This window comes from Carassius carassius, chromosome 49 (assembly GCF_963082965.1).
Source record: "Carassius carassius chromosome 49, fCarCar2.1, whole genome shotgun sequence".
NCBI classification, from domain to species: Eukaryota; Metazoa; Chordata; class Actinopteri; order Cypriniformes; family Cyprinidae; genus Carassius; species Carassius carassius.
Genome location: NC_081803.1, coordinates 12,278,745 through 12,302,586, shown reverse-complemented (window position 1 = coordinate 12,302,586; position 23,842 = coordinate 12,278,745). Strand labels below are relative to the sequence as shown.

The 23,842-nt window shown below is 37.3% G+C and overlaps 1 protein-coding gene across 2 annotated transcripts in view; it reads right to left on the bottom strand.

Annotated features, from left to right (window-relative positions):
- LOC132132517 (E3 ubiquitin-protein ligase CBL-B-like) overlaps nt 1-21,770 on the bottom strand; it is a 58,726-nt gene extending 36,956 nt beyond the window's left edge. For both annotated transcript variants that reach the window (XM_059544919.1, XM_059544920.1), the window contains exons 1-3: nt 21,513-21,770; nt 20,685-20,847; nt 19,828-20,078 (exon numbers count right to left, since the gene is read on the bottom strand). In XM_059544919.1, coding sequence (XP_059400902.1) covers nt 19,828-20,078; nt 20,685-20,837 — 404 coding nt within the window. In that variant the 5' untranslated portion in view covers nt 20,838-20,847; nt 21,513-21,770. The remainder of the gene's footprint in view (nt 1-19,827; nt 20,079-20,684; nt 20,848-21,512) is intronic.
- Between the last annotated feature and the right edge of the window lie 2,072 nt (nt 21,771-23,842).

The window sequence follows — 23,842 nt, the reverse complement described above, 5'->3', positions numbered from 1 at the left end:
AATAAAAGCACAATACAATAAAAACAACAGTATATAACAATTTTCACTTAATCAAACTTCAGTGCTACAAGACACACTGGGCTTAATACAGCCAGCTGAATTTTGAATCAATGAACAAAAAAAGGGTTTATTCACATAAACTGTCCAAACTGATTCACTCAACTGACTCTGATTTTCCAACTTAATTGGATTTCCAATGTTTTATACAGAAGAGAGAAACAAAGGACATCTTATGATATCATGTTTAATTATTGCCTCAACAGAAACCACAAAAGTGTAACTATTTCAGTCAGTTGCTTGTTTACCTATAACAGAGCAATTTCAGTTGTCCTGCTTTTATCTGAAAGCTATCTGCAGAAGTGAAGCCACCAGGCCAGTGACATGACTCGTCAATAAAACACCTGGCAGCCTGCTCCGCAGCAGGACCGGCCCGAGTGAGAGAGTAAGTGTGATAATAGCGGCAGGACCCCTTAATGCTGTGGAGAACAGATGAGATATCTATCAGGTCCTCCTGCTGCAGGCCAATCTACCACACACACATGCATACACATTACCGGCAACACCCATGCACAAATCACTATGAATTATTAAAACCGTCAACAATCATTTTGCAGAGGAACTGACAAATAAGCCTCTCCATTAGTCAAGTATGCCTGTCTGTTCTTCCTCTAAACAGCTGAACCTTGAAGTGGTCTTCTAGTGTCTATAATGAGGGACAGGGGGTGGATAACGGAAGGAGAGACTAGCATATGTGGGGGGGGGGGGACATCTCTACTGTCTGAAGAGACATCACAAGCCTCTGTTTTATGACTAAATCAATGCTGCCACAACTTCTTTCGCTCATCTCCTTCTCTCCCACAAACACACACACACTAATCCACTCCACACTTAATAACTCCGCTGCTTTGAACACATACATGAAAAACTGATAGGATTCCAGTAACTGTACTGTTCAACTTTTTTAATGAACGGTTTGGGGATTAAGAAGATAAAAGGGAGGAAGATAAAAAAAACAGGAACCACAACACTTAGTTAATAGTTTGTGTTACAGACAATAATGATACCTCAAATTGCGCGTTAGAGATAAGTGAGGTGAGAGGGGTGTTATTACTTTTCTAAGCAATTGTTTTGCAATTTTCACAAGGCAGATTTACATTTTTTTGCTTGACAGACAATAAAGCAGGCAGAAACAAACTACAATGAATGAAAAACAGAGCCATATATTGGAAATATTAGTACCAATAATAAGTTACCCTATTCCCTGACAACCACCCAAAACACTCTAGCACTGGCACCGCTCACATATTTTTTTGTTTGCTGTTTTAAAAGATAAACATTGAGTATATCCTGCCTTTAAAAACAATGCATTTTTGCCACCTCTATCCACTCATATCAACAACAGGGGACATTTTAAGATTCAGTGAAACCAACAGAGATGGCGACTTGCAAAATGCAGGTTTCACACAGCGGTGGTCTTCTGAGGAGCATGTCCTGACAGTTACCTCATCCATATCCTTCGCCTTTGACTCTTTCTGCATTTCCACTTCTATAACCATCTAGAAACCTGGTAGAAAAAGCTAAAATTTGGGGTTTAGATCATGCTTTTACAGTGTGGCTGTGAAGCGAAGAAAACCGTAAACAAACATCTCTCAACCTTAAAAAGAAACCACTACAACTCTCAAAAAAAGGCACACGCTGAGAGAAAAGAACAGATGTGAAGAAACTTCTGAGGGCTGCTGAGGGCTTAAGACGTTATGAGACTCTCTTAATCTCATCTCAAAGTTTTATTCTCTTCATTTTATCTGTTTCTACCGCCTAAATCTCTACTGTCTGAAGTGCTGCCGTTCCTCTGATACGGTAAGAGCTTTGTGAGTTGAAATACACAGAGCTTTTACAAGAGGCAACAGAGCTTCATTCATTTCATATGAGGCAATGCATGTTTTATTAAAGAGGTCCAATGTAAACAGATTCAAAGCTTATGCAATCTAAAGAAAAAAATGCTCCAATAATTAAATGGTAATGTGTGCCTCTGCTCAGAGCTAAATCATGAACATGCAAATGCTGCCAAACACAAATTCATGTGGCCAAAATATTTCACGTGCTCATTAGTAAATCCTCCCTCCCTTTATGCTAAATACACTAATTCCACAATAGAGATAATGGTGACTACATTCAGGATATTACCCACAATCTTATACACACAAAATTGTGGGGCAAAACAATTTCTGTAAAAGAGCAATTTCAATCTCATTATGCTTCTATAATGAGTCCTCAGAGACAGCAGGCATTCCCTGCTGCTCACAGCAGTACAGATGCAAAGTGCAAGCTCAAATTACATGACAATCAGTTCGATTACGAGAAAAGAGACTAAATGAGAGTGGTGCACATCAGCCTGTTCAACCGCGCATAAGTCTTCGGCATGATGTGTGTAATTAAAAGGTCAAGTTCAATGCCTCAGAGTGAAGAGGAATAAGTTTAGATGGGTCGAGTACAGAGCCTTGGGGAGCTCCTGAACACAGGGGTGAAGAACAGAGGAAAATAACCCACTACCATTGTTAAATTCTAATCAGCATACTGCTGTTTTTTGTCTTTTACCTAATTTTCTTAAAATGTTCAATTTAGAATAAAATTTTGAATAAAACTAAAAAAGTATTATTTTAAAGTTCATGACAAAAACATTAAATTAATGATGAAGCCCAAAATAATAAAACAGTTTTTTTGAATGCAAACATTTAATAATAAATGTAAGTAAACGTGTATCAACATATAAAATATTCATCAACATAATATACAATATTTAAAACACTTGTGAAAAGTGAAAACCTGAGCTCCTAATAAATATAAGAACAAAAAATAGCAAGTCCTAAAATAATATTGCAATGAGTTTGCACAAATTTTAGCTAATCTTTTTTTTTCTTTACCACTATATTTAATTATAAATATATAATTATTAACATAAAAAAGAGGTTCATGTGAATTATCTAAATCAACCATATTTTTTCTAGATTTTTCTTCTGAAAACAATGTTAGTGCATACACAGCAGTGCTGATTCTTTTATTTTGTTAACTGAACAACTGCAAAATAAAAAAAAGGAAATAAATTTTACTGACAAGATGCAGCTCTCTATATGCAGCAGTCTCTCTCATGACCTGCAAATAAACAGACTCAAAGATGAAATCTAACAAACAAGATTCTCTTTGAAGTTGAGGGTATAAGAATATTAATTCCAGAATTTCTCTCGCTGTTTCTGAGGGCTAAGCTATTGGGACACTGTGTGTGTGTGTGTGTGTGTGTGTGTGTGTGTGTGTGTGTGTGTGTGTGTGTGTGTGTGTGTGTGTGTGTGTATGTGTGTGTGTGTGTGTGAATTTCTGGAGAAAATTGCATCTTGAAAATCAAAACAAAGACTGGGACACTTCTGTCTCATTAGACTACTGACTGGTTAAGGTCTGTCCCAGGAGAAAGGGAAGAGACATATGCCTGAGGAAATAAAAAGGGGGCAGTGTGCGCATATGGGGCTTGTCCCCTGCAGAAATCCCCCAAACCCCACCCTGCCAATCATTTTTTTTTTAAATACTCCTACCACATCCTGCACAACCCCATCTCTTTGTATTGTGCCCCATCTACTCACTTTCAGCCTTCATTGTTACAAATGATACATTTATTGAGAGAAGGGCAAGCAGCACATGTGCACTTAGTTTCAACGGCCTGCCGTTGGTACTAAGTACAAAGTATACTTCACAGTATCACCTTAAACTTCTTTATTAGATATCAATACCAGTATAATGTAACTATTTTCAATAACACATTTTGACACCAAATAAAAACTAACTGAACGGTTATTATAATATATATGCCTATATATTTATTATAAGAATTATTAAATATTATGCTTATAACATTTTATATATATCTATGTATATATTGTTTATACACACACTGAATATTGAATAATTATTATTTTTGATATATGTTATAAAATTATTATATATTATATAATATTATATAATACAAAAAAAGCTATCTAACCAATCTATATTCCTTTGTAAATATTTCTTCAAAACTGTATCATTGAATGTGCCTAATTTTTTTAATGTTTTGATTTATGAATTTATGTATTAATTTGGTGTTAAAGTACCACTAGCTTTGACCACTCTATTCGTAATGACACACCGATTCATTAAAGACAAAATGCATGAAAGCATGAGAGGGAAAAAACAGAATGACTGTGAAAGAGAAAGACATGTGCAGGGCAGAAATCAATTCCAACATTCCCACCACATCGATGTATTGATTCAAACACTACAATACTTCCAGTAGAATATTGTCTGAAAAACCATAATCAACTTGGCATGCTATTTAATTAGATATCATACCAAATTAATGTGTGTGTGTGTGTGTGTGAGACCCTGGACCACAAAACTTAAGTTTTCTTAAGTCGCTGGGGTATATTTTTAGCAATAGTCAAAAAAATAATGTATGGGTCAAAATTATTATTTTTTATTTTTTTGCCAAAAATCATTAGAATATTGAGTAAAGATCATGTTCCATGAAGATATTTTGTAAATTTCCTACCTTAAATATATCAAAACTTATTTTTCATTAGAAATATGCATTGGTAAGAACTTCATTTGGACAACTTTTAAGGTGATTTATTTTACACCCTCAGATTCCAGATTTTCAAATATTTTCCTATCCTAACAAACCATAAATCAATGGAAAGCTTATTTATTCAACTTTCAGATAATGTATAAATGTAAATTTAGAAAAATTTACACTTAAGACTGGTTTTGTGTGTGTATATATATATATATATATATATATATATATATATAAAGAGGCGTGTTCAGGTGCATTGCTGGCGCAATGCTATTTTAAGGAGCTGAAAATAGACTGCGCCATAGACCAACTCAAACCTGGTCTAAAGTCTGGCGCAATGTTTTTTCTGTGTTATTTACAGAGCATACACGCTGCTTATTAAAAACAAGGACGCACAGCAGCACACAAACATGGCAAATATAAAAAATTAAAGTTAAATTGTTGTTTTTAAATTAAATTAAAAATTAAAGAATTCCAATGCATAAGAATTTTTTTTGTAGGCTAAATAAATAAATAAAAATCTATATATAAATGCCTACATTTACTGCACTTGCCAAATTCCGCCGTGTAAATAGTAAATCCGTCATGGCACGAGTGTAACTGGCTCTTAAAGGGAATGGAAGATGAGACTCTGATTGGTTTATTGCACGTTACACCCAAAAAACACCTATTACTCATTAAGAGAATAGGGACAACCCGTTTAGACCATGCGCCCGGGCGCGCCAACCATTGTTCCGTCATTAAAATAGCCATGAGTGCACCTTCGCCGTGGACTTTACACAATGTGTTTAGATAGTTAGAATAGGGCCCAGAGAGTCTCCCCACAGATAAATGCTGTTGGCTCAGTTCACAGGGTACATAGTGCTTGCCACTATCCATATGGATGTATGCATGCATGTATATATATATATATACACACACACATACATATATATATATACACACACACACATTCCTTTAAATAAATAAATAATTGCGTGTGTGTGTGTATGTGTGTGTGTGTGTGTGTGTGTGTGTGTCATATAAATAATATTTAAATATATTTAAATAGACAGAAATCTAATCTAATCTTTTTTTTGGGAGGGGGGGTATCGTAATAAATTTTAATGATAAAAAAACAGTTTAGGAAATGGAAACTTAAGATCAGTAAAATGCAAATCAGCACGGGAAAGTCACGTGAGTGCTTGTGGTAATGAAACTCTCATTAGAGAGAGCAAAAGAAGATACAGCAAAGTTCAAGTCAGCTCTTTCACACTGCACTTGAACAACTAAGAAGTGAGAACACATTAAAAAAAATTAACACATACACAAAAGATGGACAAGAATTTATCCACAAACAGGAACAGGAACACACACACACAGAGCAACACGGCCCACACCGCCGTGTGCTGACAGCAGAAGATTCCGGTCCGTAGAACAGCTCAGACTGTTTGTCTTGTAATACGCTCAAACTCAAACAAAACAGGACTGTGTCTGCATGTCAGCTTCTGCCACTGCAGCACTACCAGTACCACTTCTGTTATTGTGATGTGTGTGTATGGGGGAGAAATCTTCACAGATCATTTGATCGATGATACGTATAAAGGTCTTTAGACACCAGGTCTAAAAACACCTCGTTCCATTTACACAGTGGAATTTTTTTTAGATTAGAGCAAGGGGCACCAACCTTTTTGACAGAGCCATTTCTAAATTCATATCTGTACTAAATGTGCCACTTTGTCACCTACCCTTAGCACCATTTCTAAGTATACTCTCAGAAAAAAATTAAATACAAAGCTGTCACTGGGGCTGTACCCTAAAGAACAAAAGCCAAGTTACATCTTTGTAGTGTATTTACCTCTAAATGGTACATATTAATACCTTAAAAGTAAATATACATTTTAGTACTTTCAAGTACATACTTTAGTTCCTAAATATCTGTACCTTTTAAAAGGGTACTGCCAGAGAGTTTTGTAGCTTTTCTCCTGAGTATTTTATAATATAATTATTAACATGTATTTTTATTTTATTATTATTATTATTATTATTTGTGAAACCATTTGTGATGACCTTTTTTTTTCAAGATTCTTTGATTGAAAGTCCCAATAACAGCATTCATTTGAAATAGATATCTTTTGTAACATTATATTTGTCTTTACTGTCAGTTTTGATCCATTTAATGCAAACCCTACTGGATGAAAATATTACTTTATTTAAAAAATTCTGATTAAAGTGTAATATTAAAAAAAACATTCCACCTGTGTGCTGCCACTATGCCACTTGTACAATTCGACTTCTTAAGAAATTCTATTGTTACAGTCAAGTCTGGAGAATCTGGATTTTTATATTCTAAATTGGGAGAAATATTTGCGTTTCAATATTAAGTTTAATGTTAAAACATTTTCGATTTGAGCCTCATGATCTGAGCTGGACCTGAACCATGAAGCCTAGAGTCATGGCAAGCTCTCAGAGCGCAGTTTGGTGACTGTGTGGGTGTCAACCTACACTGATCACAGACCAGCAGTGAGTCACCAGCTCAGCCCCAAACTCAACTGATAAATGCAGTTATTACTACACCTCACCGAGCTGAACTGACACGGAGCAGCAGCCAATTGACATACGGGGGCAGAGAGGCCTAGGACAAACACGCAAGCTCCTCAAACGAAGTCCACCATCAATCATTCTAGATAACTAATAAATGTCACTCTTCACCAAAGCCCCAGTCTGGCGCCTCCACGCGCGCTCGCACATACAAACACATGCATACCACACAGACACAAGCAAACAATCTCGCACAAAAGTCAGCAAACAAACCCACGCATTCCATCTCCTCTGAAGCCCAGATGCTAGTTGTGCCTTCTCGAATGTTTCCTGAACTCTTGTTGACAAACTTATGGCTTCTTCTGATGGGCTTTTGGGTCTCCAAACCTTTTGCTAACAGAACGAAAGATCGACAAAGAAAGAGAGGACGCACTCCGTCCTCCCACAGACACAGGATGTGCTGCAGGAAATTCAATGGAAGTCATATTCACACACACTGTCAGCTCCTGTCCACTTCCTGCATAAATGTTACACTTCCATTTCCTCTAACATTAACTTTTCTGACCCTTTAATCAACTGCAACTGACTTGTGGTTGAAAGGCTTTCTTCGTTAACACAAGGAATAAACAGATGAATAAAACGGCATCCACGCCCACGAAGTGACTAAGCACGTCTCATGGAGTCTTTACAGTCAGCGTTTCTAAAGAAAGACACCCTCCTCTTCTCCGCCTACATGCTGCACCTCACTCTGGCATGGCCTGAGCCATAGATATAATTGCTAGATGGCTAAACCCCACTCATGTCCGTCTCACAACATCCTAGCAGATGGGACCCAGATTTCAGGACTCGAATGGGTTGTTTCTGGTCCACAGTGTGCACTCAGGCCGTTTGCTTTCATATTTGCAGGAAGGATGGACATTCTGGTCATTTTACTCCGGTACTAAACCAATGGATTCTGTCAAACTGCTCTACGTACAGATAGAAGTTGTCAGCTGGTGCATTGGTTTACACTTAATTTACACCAAAAAAATGTTTTTTGAAATTTGTTGAAAATTGTTGAATTTTTTTTTTTTTTTACAAATAGTTACAAAATTAAATATAAAAGTATACCAAAACAAATTTAAAAATAAAATAATTTAAAAATAAATGTATAAAACAAAAATAATAAAAGCAAAAAAAAAAAAAAAAGTTACGCAATTTTTCCTTTCATGATCGATTATTGCTGTCATTTCCTAGTTCTGGTACTCATATCCTTTCCTAATTGCCAGCAATAAACTAAGGGGGAAAGGGAAATGGCGTCACTCTAAAGTGAGGATTTTCCCTTAATACGCAATGATGCACCTGGAAGCTGTGTTGTGTAAAGCATAGTGCTGCTCTGTGAGTACTGTATGTTGGAGAAGGCATGTCAGTTCTGGGTGATCCCAGGGTTTGATCATAGTGTGGGAATGGCTCTGGAATGGGACTCCGTCATACCTTCCTCCTGTGTCGCTGGCTCCATGACTTACTCACAGACATGAGTAAAACACCCCTATTTCTCTCTATACTGTAGCTCAGGCCCCCACACGTTCAATCAGCTCTGCTCTTCATTTCTTGTTCTCTTTCTGGGCCCATTTCCTGTGCAGATGGCGTATGTTAATAAATAGATTGATAAAAGATGTACTTTATTGATTCCTGAAAGCTATCTCTGTGCAAAATCAGCACAGCGGGGCTCTACAAAAAGTTTTTTTCCTTCTTGTCTGGTCAAAAACAGTTTCCTAAAATTAGTATTTTGCAATAATGGGTGTAAACTAAACATTACACATACACTTTTGCTGAAAAACAATGTGAATTGGCGATTTATTTGTAATTTTCAATAGGTATGTGTTAAACTACACAGCACAGCATGTTAAAGAACTTTTAAAAATGTTAATGAAACATTAAATATATTATATTTTTATTATATAATAAACTTTTTTTTTTTTGCTAAAATGATAAAATGATAAAATCATTATAGGGTCGCTTAATTCTGGCAAAAATCATAAATCAAAATTATTTTGGTCAATAATAACTTTTTAGCAGTGAACTTCCTTAAACTTTAAACCAAACATTTTCAATGTTTGCAAGACACATCGATGTAGATGTTCAATACATGCAAGCTTCATCCTGTGGGCTTCTTGTGGCAAAAACCATCTGAACTCTTCTCAGAAAACCAATTCTGCCATTTTTAATCATGCAAATTTATAGCTGCAACATGCATTATAATTACCCAATGCCAAGAAACACACCAAACCCTCAAATGCTGCCAAACGCAACTCTTGTACCTCTGTGTGCACTGTCTATGTTCTCAAATGCTCTCTGTAGCATGCAGCCAATAACTTGGAATATGACATTAAACTATTGTTTATTCTGCTTTTAGTATCCCAGCAGTCAAAGAATGTCAGGTTGTTATTTCATAACCTTGCCTTGTTGTCTTAATCTAATGTGTGTTAGAACAAGCATCTGATCTATGGCATAATGAACCGTAAGTATGACCTTCAAACCATGAGTGATGATACCAACTTTTTGATAAAACATTGCTTCATTGTCCTTTGCGGGTATTGGAAGGATATCCTAGAGAAGATATTTCGACCATCACTTTCAGAACACCACAAAGCCTTATTGTTTCATTTCCTGTAATATTAAGGTACTGTGAAAGCGGTGTCTCTATAACAAATAGAAACGATTCTCCCATACGCCACTGACTATACTCAAACATTGACCCCAACTGCCAATATTTTCCTTTTCTTTTTTTTTTCTGCGAGCGAGCTGAACTGCCATTTCTGAATCAGCGGAACATGTTACAGTTAGTTCAGTGACAAACAGGAAAAAGAGATCTAAGATTAGCTTTATGATGATCAGCTTACTAAAACCAGCTACAAACCCAAAACAGCAACAGCCAGACAGAGTTCTCCAAGGTTGGTTGGAATAGGTTGTTAGGTTTGCTTCTTAAAGCTTAGAGAACTGGTGCTTATAAAAGAGTGATGAGTTTGTTTCTCCACATCTCTTGTTTCACAACTCTGTTCATGGGCTCAAAGAGGATGCTGCTTCCGGGATAGAATGGATCAATACTGGTTTGAGTTAAGGAAATTTGTTGGAGCTTCCATTCTGCCTTATCAGTGTAAATGCAGATCTGACATGCAAACATTTCCAAGCACTTAAACGTGAAAGAAATGTCTGAGGCCCCATCCACATGGAGGCACGTTTCTGTGAATACGCACACATTTTTTATCGAACAGGCATTTTGTCCACACGGATCCGGCGTTTTCGGAAAGGTGAAACCGCTATTTTTTGAAACCGGGTCCCAGGGTGGATAAATCTGAAACAGCCATCATTGCATTTTTGTGTGGACGGGGCCATCTGTATAATTTCTGAAACAATGACGTCATCAGCCCACGTCTCGCCCCTAGTCAGACACCTCTACATCACGTAACAGCAACAAAAACATGAACACACACTTAATGATTGTCTTTTTATCAACTAACATTAACACAGATTAATAAATTTATTGTTCCATGTTCGTTTGTGTACCACGCGCAAGGTTTATACACATAGTCCATGTCTTCTCCATTTTTAGTGTTTCTCTGTGGCAGAATTACAGCGCCACATGCTGGTCTGGCATGTATACTACATCGTTTTGTGGTTTCGTGTGGACGCGGATATTTCTTGAGACGAGGAAAAAAAAAGATTGGATTGGGGTAAGCTCCGGCTTTGTGTGGACGTAGCCTGAGATATCCAACAGTTTAATAACTCAAAATAAAAAAATGCTAATGAAGTAGCTTTTCTGTTATCCTAAGACACATCAACTAAGGCATATCGGTAATAAAAAGAAAAGAAAAAAAAAGAAGAAAATGTCTATTTGGATGCTAGGGTGATATCGATGACTGCTAGGTGGTTTCTTCCTGGAATTCTGAATCACAAAGAATTTAACTGGTCATCATGTCATCATACATTTAAGAGCAACGGATAACTGACAAGACCACACACTTCAAAAACGTCTCTCACACCCCACGATGAGTGACATATTGCTTGGTTTGAGTGACGGTTGGACAGAAGGCAACCGATCCCAGAGGGCCTAATCTAGTCTGACAGTTTAAACAGGCTTTCACACTGAGGTAGCGAGTCGGTCACAGTGCTGAGGGCAGTTTTGGGGGCACGTTATGCTGAGTTGAGTCTGCTGAAGGTTTCTGATCACAGAAAGAAAAAGAAGCCATTGCCAGCTCAGAGTTTCCATCCTGTGCACATCAACAGCACTACGTGCCGCCCGACAAAAGCATTTATGTGGTCCCTCTGATGAGGTCACCAATTTTACAGCGGGAAAAGACAAAAGGCGTTCAAAGCTCCGGCAGGTGTTCTTCTGTGGCTGCTTTAAAACTACAAACCTGAGGTTTTATCATAACACATGCAGACAAATGTTTCATTGAAATCAACTGAATGCATGGTGACAACTATGAGAGTTGGAGGGAGGCATGTTTTAATGTTTTTAAAAGAAGCCCCACCCAGGTTTTATTTGAAGAAAAACACACAGCAATACTGTGAAATATTATTATAGTTTAAAACAACGTATGTATTTTAATATACCTTAAAATGTAATTAATTACTGTGATGGCAAAGCTAAATTTCTCCAGTTTGTAGAGTCACAAGATCCTTCAGAAATCATTCTAATATGCTGAATTACTGCTCAAGAAATATTTCTAATTATTACAAATGCTGAAACAGTTGCACTTTGTATAATACATAACAGATTTTCTAAGGAATCTTTAATAATTAGACACTTCAAAAGAACAGAATTTATTTGAAAAAGTAACATTTTTAAAGTCTTTACTGTAACTTTCAATTTAATGTATTCTTGCTGAACAGAAGTATCAATTTCTTTCAAAATCTTGAAAACACAGTATATGAGACGGAAACAGAGAGAAACAAACACTTAACAATAAATCAAGCACGCCAGCTAGACTCCCAAAAGCACCACATAGACACAAAAATGCAACAAAGTCCCATATGGACACCCGTGAAACCTCACTAGACAAATCATCATTCCCACTCTGGACTGGACACACACAGCCGACTCCCCAAGCACCTTGCTGGAAACAAAGCAGGTTTCTGTCCTTTAAAGCACACATCTGCCACAATGGACCTAACCCAGTGATCATACGGGGACTGGACATTGCTAGATGTAGAGTAAATATATTATAACAAATATATAACAAAAGGCTTGTTCTCTCATCCTCTGCTCTTCTCTCGCTCTACAAGCCACCTAACCACTTGAGACAAAGCTGTCAAGACTACTATTGATTTGCTGTTGGGTTGATTTGAATCCATCCTGAAGTTCCACCTGCTGCCCATGAAAAAAAATAAAAAATAAAAAGACAGCACCAACACACACTTGCAGTCACTTAGATGGCAAGAAGCTGCCACAAATGGGGCTCTGGTTTCAGAGAAACACATTTTCACTGCCGTGGAAAGTGTGACACTCACCTACTCAGTTCATGAGCTCAAAAGCGCCCCATGACACCCGAGATGCAGAACTTAAAGACTGAGAGGTAAAGATAGAGAAAACAAGCGAGATATTAGAGAGCAAGAAGAGGCGAGCAGATGGTCTGACATTTAAAACCACCAACAGAGATATAAATGAAACCTGAAAAGCTGATAATTCATTAGATGTTCATTTAAGGAGGCATCCCATATTTTGATGCTTTTCCAGATGAGATCAGCAAAGGTTGAACCCCAAATTTCAGGGGGCTGGGACACAAAGAGACAATCATAAAGACAAAAGGGTGATGTGTGTTTTAAGTACAGATGGGTGCTGCATCTGAAATCAGCTCACTGCATTATAATAAGGCTAGAAATAGTGTTGTCAAAAGACCCAGTGCTTCGGTACGAAGTTGGTACTAAAAAAAAGAAAATGTTACGGTACCAGATTTTTTTAAGTACCGGTGGTACCGAGTACCTGGTCAACACGGTTCTTGATGGGCTACCCGAAAAGTGTGCAGATGCGCTCTCTTCATAAAAACACTGAGACATGGCAACATCAAAATGAGGAAAAATCTAACTAAGATCAAACGAAAGAGCTCAAGCATGTAAGTTTCATTGTGTTTCCCATACACTGATTTATTTACAATATCAAAACTGACTGTCACAAATAGATTTTGCAAAAGGCTTTGACTACGTTGAATAAACATTAGAAATGCACGAGTCAAATTCGAAACGTGGTGCAGGTGTTTTTATATCACTGTATTACTGAAGAAAACCGACGGTCTTCAGAAAATTATGGATGTCATTTAATTTCATCGTGCTTGTAATGCTTGAGCAGTGTTTGTGAGCACAGGCTCAGCACTTATCTGATTACAGCCGTTACCGGGGAAACACCTCTCTCACGCGTAAGCATAAGCGCAACTAACGCTAATATAATGAGCATTAGAATGAAGTTTCTTTATTAACTATTTAATGCTCCTATAACTTTTATTAGGGTAAAAATATATATATATTTACTAGTTTTACACACCAGAGGCATTTAAATGAATTGTGAATCTAAAATATGAGTGTTAGAGAATGTACAAATGGTTAACATTGTGTCATATCAGTCAGAAAAGCAGTTCTGGGCTATTTTTTTTTTTTAACAACTTAGTTGTTATTCTTGGCTTCAAAATTCAAAAGCCATTTTAAATTAAATATTTACACTGTTTGGACTTAATGAAAGTATAGTCAAATTTTATAATTAGCATGTTTTGCTTTGGTACCGGGAACCGTGGATTTTCACTGGTATTTGTACCAAATACTGAAATGCTGGTACAGTGACAACACTAGCTAGAAATATACTTTACACAAGCACACAAACACAAAAGCTTGGCCAACGAATTGCAATGCATTGAAGTCCCATTAACCCGTTAACATGCTCAGTTTACTGTGACGGTAACCTACTAAACCTTGAAACTCAAGAGAATGACTGAGTTCAAATTTGCCATCTAGGGATGCAATAATATTAATATCTGACAGATAAACTGATTATACTTTAAATTGATATTTAAATTCTAACTAAACATTTTTTTTAATCGGTCAACAAATTATTTTTAAATAATGCAGTAAAGCAAAAAGAAAAGTTTCTGCTAATGACCAACCCTTGATTTATGAACCGCATTCATGGCTAGGAGCATTCGTCTACTTGCGTATACAAGTATTCTGACTTAAATGTGTTTGTGTTCACAGAAAAAGGATAATTGTGGAAGGGAAATACAAGAAAAGGATGTTATGGGGCACTTCCTCAAGTTTTCCTCCAGATGACTGAAAAGAGGGTTAAATGGCACAGCACAACAAAACCAGAGTGAGCAAAAATAACAGATACATGCACTCAATGCCACTGATTTGCAATGTAAAGATTTCCCGTCTTGTAAGAGTGTGTGTATGTGTGTGTTTGCCCTTCCTCTTGAGGTCATATATTCCAATGTTTTTCCTTTCCGGTTTTCACCCCAGCCTTTCTTGCAACCCACTTCCCTTAAAGTCTGGATAAGTTTTGGGACCTTGACTGAATTCCCATACAGTTGAAGTACAGAGAACATAGACACTGAATTTAGTCTTTTCCAGTGAAGCCAATTCAAAGCAGTAAACAGTGGTATCTCCTAGAGGTCTTAGGCTCGGAATCGGAATTCCTTATTAATGAAGCTTTTTTTCCATCATTAGCCAGGCACCAGATGAACCTCATCATCACACTGCAGAGCAGATGCGGTAACTGAGGCGTGGTGGGGTGGGGGAGTTGGGATATGTGGTGTGCCATCTGATTGCTGGTAGACTGAGTGCTGCTAATTGTGCTTTTACCCAAATGTAGACCACTCATTAATCACAGCGATTGGCCTACATTTGACAAGGCAATTTAAGAGAAATAAATAAAAACATGAACCCAATAACAGGACAACTTAACTGAGCCCCCATTGCAGGACAAACATGTTACACAATGGGATAAAGGAGCAGGAAAACATGAGGAGTGACCAGAGAGCAGGGAGACCCTAATTGAGTAGAACATCTGGCTCTGTTCCACTGTTATTTGGCTGTTTGAACTTCATTGTTCCAGTGTGTGATGGATTCAGCTGGAGAAGGTTGAGATTGGGGGGTGGAGAGGGGCCCATTTGGTCTGCAGGCTCTGAGATGAGGGGAGGGTATATTTTCCTTTCATTCTCCATGGGAGGGCATTCACTTACTCTGTAAATAACTCCAATTAACTCCAGTCAAGGGGTGACATGCCCTGCTGCAGTCCATCATGTGCCATGTGCCAGGTCTGGCTCACATTGGACATTACTGCAGTCAATAATTACTTTGTATACTTGAGCAATAGGTTGTGCTATGTTAAAACTAGGGATGCACCCATATTAAAACATTAATCATAAGAAGAAAAGCTTTTTGAGCACTATTTAATTTAATGATTTAATAGCTGCTTAAAATTCAGCTTTGTCACAGGAATAAATTAAAGTTTACAATACATTAAATTTAATTTAATTTTAATAATATTCACAATATTAATGTTTTATCAACCCCAAACATTTAAATAAAAATTAAAAAAATATATCTAATTTTGACCAATATGGCTTCAATATACTATGCATCCCTAATTAAAATGTTTTCATTAATCAAACTTATTAAATGGCACCTTTCAACAAGACAATATAGTCCAAGACAGGTAAACAACAAAATGGTATTTCCAACCAGATTCCTGGAGTCTTTTATAAGAATATTTTATTTTATATAAGAAAAAAGAGCCTAAAATATAATGCAGTTATTACTTTGTAATAATTTGATGCATAGTGAAAAGTCTTTCTGACCAGAAACGGTTGGAGAATGGGTAATTGTGCTCATTCACCAAAAACCTAACCTATAATTAGTTTCTCCTAGGGAAGTAGAAATCGCTGAACATTAACTTCTGCTTGCACAGAACAAATAGCAGAGTTAACCTTTTAAAAGATGCTCTCTGCAATGTGCTTAAGGTCAAAAAAGGCACGCCAGTCTCTCAGTTCCTCTACCTAGCAGTTTTAAATCCACAGCTCCGTTTCCATCAAGGTCTGCACTTTCACTTCAGCTTTTCATCACCAGCTCAGACAGAGTCTTGAGATAAAGCTACATCAGAGACCTTTTCCATCAAATCTGCTGCTGCATCAGTTCAGTCTGTTTCAGGGCAGCGTTCAGTCCAAGCATCATCCTGTGACATTCCTGTTGCCCCCTGTACTGTAACATGTTGATCAATTTTGTTTATTCACAGCAGACGGCAATGGGCTCCAAAAAAGTCTGTTTCAACAACTACAGGATTGTGTTTATCCATCGAACATCTGCACGGAGAACATAGTAGCTTGTGGTCAAACATGAATGAAGGATGGTTATTCAGTGAGAGGGCGGTAAACATCCTGTGCTTTTTAAGGAAATAAAACATTTCAAACATCACATCATGGTGCTAACACCTACACTGGTTTACAGGTGCTAGAGGAGTAGAGGTGCAAGATGGGAAGGAAATTCAATTTTAGCACCTTTGCGGAAGGCAAAAACTTCCCCAAATGTTCCATAGCTGTTAATCAGCTTTGAACTGAGCAAGCTGAGTAAGGAGATTTAAACAGACGGCTGCCACTTGTGAGCAAGTGCAGTTTATTACCTTTCTCAGAGGGGAACTGGATGTCTTGAAGGACTCTCAGAACTTAAAAAAAAAAAAAAAAAAACGTCGTTTTGGGATGTGATGAGGCTGGAAGAGGTAGAGTAAGGAATGATGCTCACTCATACACTGCAATTTCACAGTCAGTGTAAATGCAAAACAGCTCCAAGGACCGTCCCCACTGTCTGTGGCCTGCTTAAAGGCCAAACCTCAGAGATATTTTCTTTTGCGAGTTTGAGAACAGTGCATCTGAAGTCTCTATCTCTGTTGACAGCAGGCTCTCTGTCATCAGCTCACACCTCAAAGCCACAAGAACATTAAAACATCTGCCGATCTTCTCATCATGCATGATGACTGAGAAGCAAGCGCGTCAATGAGGCCAAGTCTGAGGCTTCAGCAAAGTACTGCATGGCTCCATGCTACTCTCCACAATGCTTTCCATCTCTGTCACCAAAAAAGACACTGAGGAGATTAAAGCATGAGAGATCCAACACTGCAAGGCTTACAATTGCCACCTCAGCCCCAGATACAACAAAGCTTGCCATTCTTGACTTGATTCAATACATCCGGCCTATTCATCTCTGTTCCAGACCACCGTTTTGTCCACCTTTAACGTCAATAGTAATAGATAGTTCTGCATATACATCTTTCCAGTAAGAGGAACTCAGAACCTCAGCGATCCTCTGATCATTTTCAAACAGGGCTGACTAGGCTAAAATACAGCACAAATTCTGAAGATGGGTGTCTGTATAATCACCATGTCGATGATTTTTAATAGTTATTAAAAATTGTGCAGTTAAATGAAACAAAGTAAGACCACGTTCATCCCCCCGCCCACTGTTCCATCAGTGGCTTTATGGTTCATTTTTTTTTCTGTTTCTGTTGTTGTTGTAATTTGCCCACAGCTGTGCAACGATGTAAACACAGAAAAATAGTAACACAGATTTGGTGAACAATAAAATAGTATAGTTAAAAATAAAAAAAAAGATACTTAAAGGGGTTACAAAATTAAATGTTTTAAAACTTTTTACTTATGCATATTTATGGACTGAATCACAATGACACAACAAAACTAGGCATTATAAGTTATTTAGGAACTATTTTGTCCTCCAAGTTGAAGCCAGAGATGATATATAAGGCGGGAGCGTGCTGGGGGAGACAGACAGAAAAAGAGAGTCCCGTTGTTGGTCTCATGAGTTGCAGTATAATTACTATAGCACATGCGGGGCCTCTATGAAGATGCCTGGCTGCAGGCCGGGGACCAGCTTTTGTACTGATGTCTCCCCGCAGCCCCACTGCACTATGAATGAACTCTCCTTGCTTTTCCACATGGCTCTATCCTGTTTCCCTCCTCTCTTATTGCCTCTTCTGTCCTTTCTACGCATCTCGTTCAGTGAGCTAAATAATAAGGAATGTTTCTGCTGGCCTAAACAGGACTTTCACTTTCACTTTCACTCAAAATTTTCAAACACATTTATTCCAATGTATTATTTTCAAATGTATATGTATTGGTATTATGTCCTATTAAATTATATATTCCAAATGGTAATATATACTATTAAACATCTATATGCATGCATATAGATAGATATAGATATAAATATAGATATATAGATATAGATATAATTTATTTATATTTAAATTTTTATTGTCATTTATTATTTCCATTAGAACTATTGCGTGCAAGATCAAAAAACTCATCTGTGTTAGCCAGCCAGATGTTACCGTGGCAACATATTTAAATTAGCAGAATTTTCAATGTGAGAAAACCAAACGTTTCCATTTACAAACCACAAAAAAAAATTATACATGATCATCAATTATACGAAACCCTGACAGCAACCTTATTTTTAAGCCTTGCACTCATCTCAATTTCTTGGCCTTTTTGTCTTCCCTCCCTTCCTCTCTGTAATCTGCAAAAAGACACATTTCTACCCCCCTTTGTGTGGGCCAGGGAACCAAAGGCTGGAAGGCAAGGTAGAGGATCTCTCTCCAGAGATTTAAAACACGAGTGACACAGCAGATGTGGAGGAGCTGTCAGCCGATATCCCTGCTCCTGTCCAGAGTGAGTGTCACAGCTTCTGGATACGACAACATGCCAGGACGCCCTGTCAGCTGGTGCCCGCAGGCTAACAAATGCTGCTTTTACCTCTCCATCACTCCCAAAAAATGTCATTTGAATCATCTTCTGACCCCTGCAGGATCTGGTGAGACTGGGATCGAACGCATTACTGAAATTAAACTCTTCTGCCAAAACCCGAGCCACAGTTGCCAATCAAAAGCACTGGGATATAAACCAACAGCTGAAACACTATTATCTGCTGGCAATATCAAACGCCTTATGATAGGTTTTCAACTGTGCAGTATTTTCCCAAATAGTCAGTGGCCTAAATACAGTTTAATTGATGTGAGGCTACGCTCTAAACCAGATGCTGGGAATGTTACGCTAGGCTGTCAGTAAAGCAGAATGCTAAGATTTTCCTCTGTAGTCAAGGGCCGTGTTTCATGTCTGAAAAGCACAGGCTGACCCAGAGCTCCAATTCCTTTAGGGAGAGTGTTCTGCTTGTGTCAGCTTATGCCCGAGACACACTTACTCTGTTAATAATCTCTCTCACTTTGTTCTCGTCCAGTGCAGAATCTGCCCGGCCCACCAAGGGTTTAGATCCAGAGGGGGTCAGTCTCTTTCATTAGGGCTGCAGTTCTTGATCGGAGTTGGATTTCCATGATAATTAGCCACGACTCAAACTGACACCGGAGGAAACCCAACAAACAGACCAGTCATGTGACCAGACCTCTCTTATGTCTATGACCATCCAACAGGACGTTTAAAGAGCAACAGATCAGTGTCAAAAGAAAGACTGTATGAGTAATGAGACTGACAACCGTGATAACGCTTGAAGATGATCTTAAAAAAACATCTGCTGGTGTTAAAAACAGATATCACAAGCAGGATGCACATAAAACAAAAGTGAGATGTCTGCTCTATTCTTTTTGTCTCACTTTGAAATGAATAAAACACTAACCAAACCACTTGTGAAACAGACCATAAGTGAAATAAAAAGCATCCTACCTGTCTTGTGACTGTTCTTCATACATTCTCTCCTTGGCTTCCTTAAAGAGGCGAATTGCTCTTTTGGATTTCTTCATCAGGCTGTCGATGTACACTTTGAAATAGTCATTCTCACTTAGCTGAGTAAGTCTCTGATTCTCTTCATATTTGCACAGAATCAGCCTCAGGTGCTGGTAAGTGTCAGGTAAAATATCCAGGATGTACGGAGGACTGTTCTTCAGCTGTAGTCTAGGGTTCTGACATAACCTCACCTAAAAATAAAGAAAAAAAGCACACTCACATCAACTCCTCTTCACTTACAACAAAGTAAACAGCAATTTTCAATAAACTATTTATTTAAAAATAGTAATAATAATACAAAAGGTAGGTGGTATTTCTGACAAATCTTTTATAAAATATAGAATTGACAGATGCATGGGAAATAAATCACATAAGATATAGCATAAATGTATACATTAATATATAAATAATACTTTAACAATCACAAAAGGAGTGCATATATTAAATAAATATATTATAAAAAAAGTATTTGATGTATTTTTAGATATAAAACATGTCAATATATAAAACAAGGGTGCTCAAAATAAAAAAATCCTTTTTTATACACAAACACACATAAATGCCTTTATATATTACTCAAACATTGAAAAATTGCAAAGGACTGCAGATAGAGAAAATTAAGCTAACTGGATGGATTTCAATAACCAACAAATTTCTCGAGTTAGCTGCCAGACAGTAAACAGTTTGTTACTATGTATCTTACAAACGCTTCCAAACAACCAACTTCATGGAAACCTCTCTCATTGAGAACTGTTGTGTCATCGGCAGTAAGACTGCAACATACTCAGGACACTTACTACTTTGTCCATGAGTTTCCATGTCTTCTCTACGGTCCGGCGGTCCGCAGCCGCCTGCTTGGGGGGTCCAACAGCGTCCTGGATGGCGTCAATAATGCCTAAAATACGGCCTTTTCGATTGTTAGGTGGGCGTCCACTGAGAGCAGTTGCCATTTTCTGCACACTGTAACACACACAAAAACATTTTTTGCTGCTGAAGGCAACAAAACACATGTGGACAGATATGTGACAGTATAAAACCTTCGGTCTTTTATATCTGTCCAGTGTTTAGTACTAAGTCAAGAAAAAATGCTTGAACTTTGTAACTAAGCAATAGCAACCCCATCATCCCATTTAATTTAATTCCACTGGTTACATTTGTGAACATTAGTTAGAATAAACCATGTATATAATACAAAACACAAATGCACCTATCATATACGTGTATAGGTTCCAATAATCATTTAAGTACAAAATTCTGTCTCATACAAATCATGGTCATTATCCATGTAAACATGTCAGTGGTCACTTTTGAATGAGTAACTGATTAAATCACATTCTAAAAGTTTTGAAAAACTTTTTATAGGAAAGCATGCAGTTTGTTTAATTACGTTGTCTATGCAGTAAAATACATGTGAATAATTTGGGATTAAACGGTTTAAAAACCACCCTGCAAAAAGGGTTACAATGTTGCACTATTTAAAAGAGAATTGAACAAAATGCGTTGTAGCACGAAATGCAACTTGATGTTCAAAACCATGACAACTCATTAGCCAAAGCAAGTATCTTAAATTCATTGTAAATTGCGGCAAACTGCTCTTTTGTATCATCTATAAACTCCAGACTTACTGCGGCAAAAGGAAAACAGTGTAGCTGCCAAGACAGGGAATGTCAGAGTTCCTGAGTTGAAGCTTTAGGGAGGTCCCCACAACAAATACAACAAAAGCAACAAAAACACAACCCAGATGCCAGGAAACTGTTACATCTCTGCCCAGATGTTCAGAAACTTGAAGCGGCTTTTCCGTATCCTCACGTAGAAACCGCTTAAACGCAACAAAATCCCGCTTTACTCGCTGTCTGATATGGTCGTGTCACTGCTCGCTTGAAAATCACTACTGGAACAAGAAGCAGCGAAAGCAACAGGGAGGAGCCGAGTGGGCGGAGCCAATGAAGCAATCGCTCTCAGGTGGCCAATCAGAATGCGGGAACGTTCTGGGAGGTGATGAAGTCCTCCAATCGCCAATTAAAATGGAGACTTTAACCGCATACTTAATATTTCCGCAAATGAGGAAGCAATGAAATCGTGCAGAGCGATTTGTAGGTTGTTCCTATTATGCAAATTGTACATTCAGCCGTCTTCAGTTTCTCCGATGGAAACAAGTACTATGGCAAGCCGCGTTTGCATTCATTCCTTAAAAATACCTAAATATTGTGCTATGTATGTATGCTAATTACTCTTTCACTACTAGTACCTAATCCAATAGTGACTAGTATATATATATTCTTTTTTTAGTACAATTTAATAGATAATTGCACTTATTTTGATAGCAACTAACTTCAATTCAATTACTCACTAACTTTATATTCCATTGTTACTGATAATGATACTGGTGACAAATGGATTAGATGCCAGTATCTAATAAATAGCTACTATTTATACTAAAATGGATGCTAATGACTATAAAGTAAGTTCTAGTACCATAGATAAACTAGAATAAGAAGTAACTGGAATACTACTAAGCAGTGGCGGCTCCAGACAATTTTGATTGGGGGGGCAATGGGGTGCCTGGTCATTTCAAGGGGGGGCTCATGAAAACCAACCAAAAATACAGTGGACACGGCTAATAACTGCATATTACTGCTACTAAACAACAAAAACAACACAGCATATCAACTACTTTGTTTTTAATTAATTAATCAATTGCAGTTTGCAAACAATATGTTCAAACTTTAAAGGGTTGGTGTTTTAAATGCTTCGCGTCACCAGTACGCATTAATCCACAAATGACTTAAGCGGTTAACTTTTTTAACGTGGCTGACACTCCCTCTGAACAGGGCCGTGGAGAGACCTTTGGAGGGGCAGGTGCTCAGAGTATAAAAGGGGCACATGGAACAAGGCTTTAAATGGCGCTGTTCAAAATATCAATACAGCAATATATTGTGATGCATTCCTTGCTGATTCACGTATAGATATGGATGGTTATCTATTGATACAGCAGCAAATGCTTTGATGCAGTTTTGAAAAAGAAACAATAGAGAAGACAATTTTAAGTTTAAAATAATAATAGCTCTGTGATTAGAAACTAAAATGTCTTAAATTGTCCCAACCTGATGGCTTTTTCTTCTCTGTTCTACAGAATAATTAAGAACAGCTGTTATAGTAAAAACTATAGAAAACACTTGTGCCTCTACAGTTTCCTCTTTCTCACCAGCCTCTGTCTCCTGGCTTGCTGTTACCTGCTCTCTTTCTGTAACTTGTGCCTCTACATTTCCCTCTTTTTCTTCCTCTTTCTCCATCTCCTCATTTGATCTATTACTTTCCACTCTCTGTCCATCTAGGAACAAGGCTCAATTTACTATTTCATCATTAATCTATTATTTTAACCATCACTACTACTCTTGCACCTAATCTATAAGTCCACCTTAAATATTGATACAAAAAATAAAAAAACTGATACACTGGAATATATTGATTCATATTATTATCACTGTTGTAGTTGTTGTTGTCTAAAATCGAACACCTTTGCAATGTAAACAAATGACAGGCTACATTTGTTATTCATATCCTTCACACTGCACTTTGATGTCAGGTATATTATGCATTTTTTATTGACATTGATATTTTTACATTTATTTCCAGAGAGATATTATTGAGTTTACAGGCTAAAGTGGTCTTGCTGTTGTAAACACTGTTGCTATTGTAGAAAAAATATATATATTTGCGTCACATTTAAAATATAATTCTATTTTAATTCATTTCTGAATTGTTTTTATTTTTATAATGATAATTCAGAGAATGAGAACATCTGAATAAGCCTTACCAGTGTTGTGATAATTATTTTTAAGGCACTCTATGTGTTAAAAAGTAAATAAGTACTGTAATATAATAATAGTTTAGTCAAATAACATAAAAAAGACCAGACCCTTTGACGCCTGTGAAACTTTTCTCCCTCAAACAG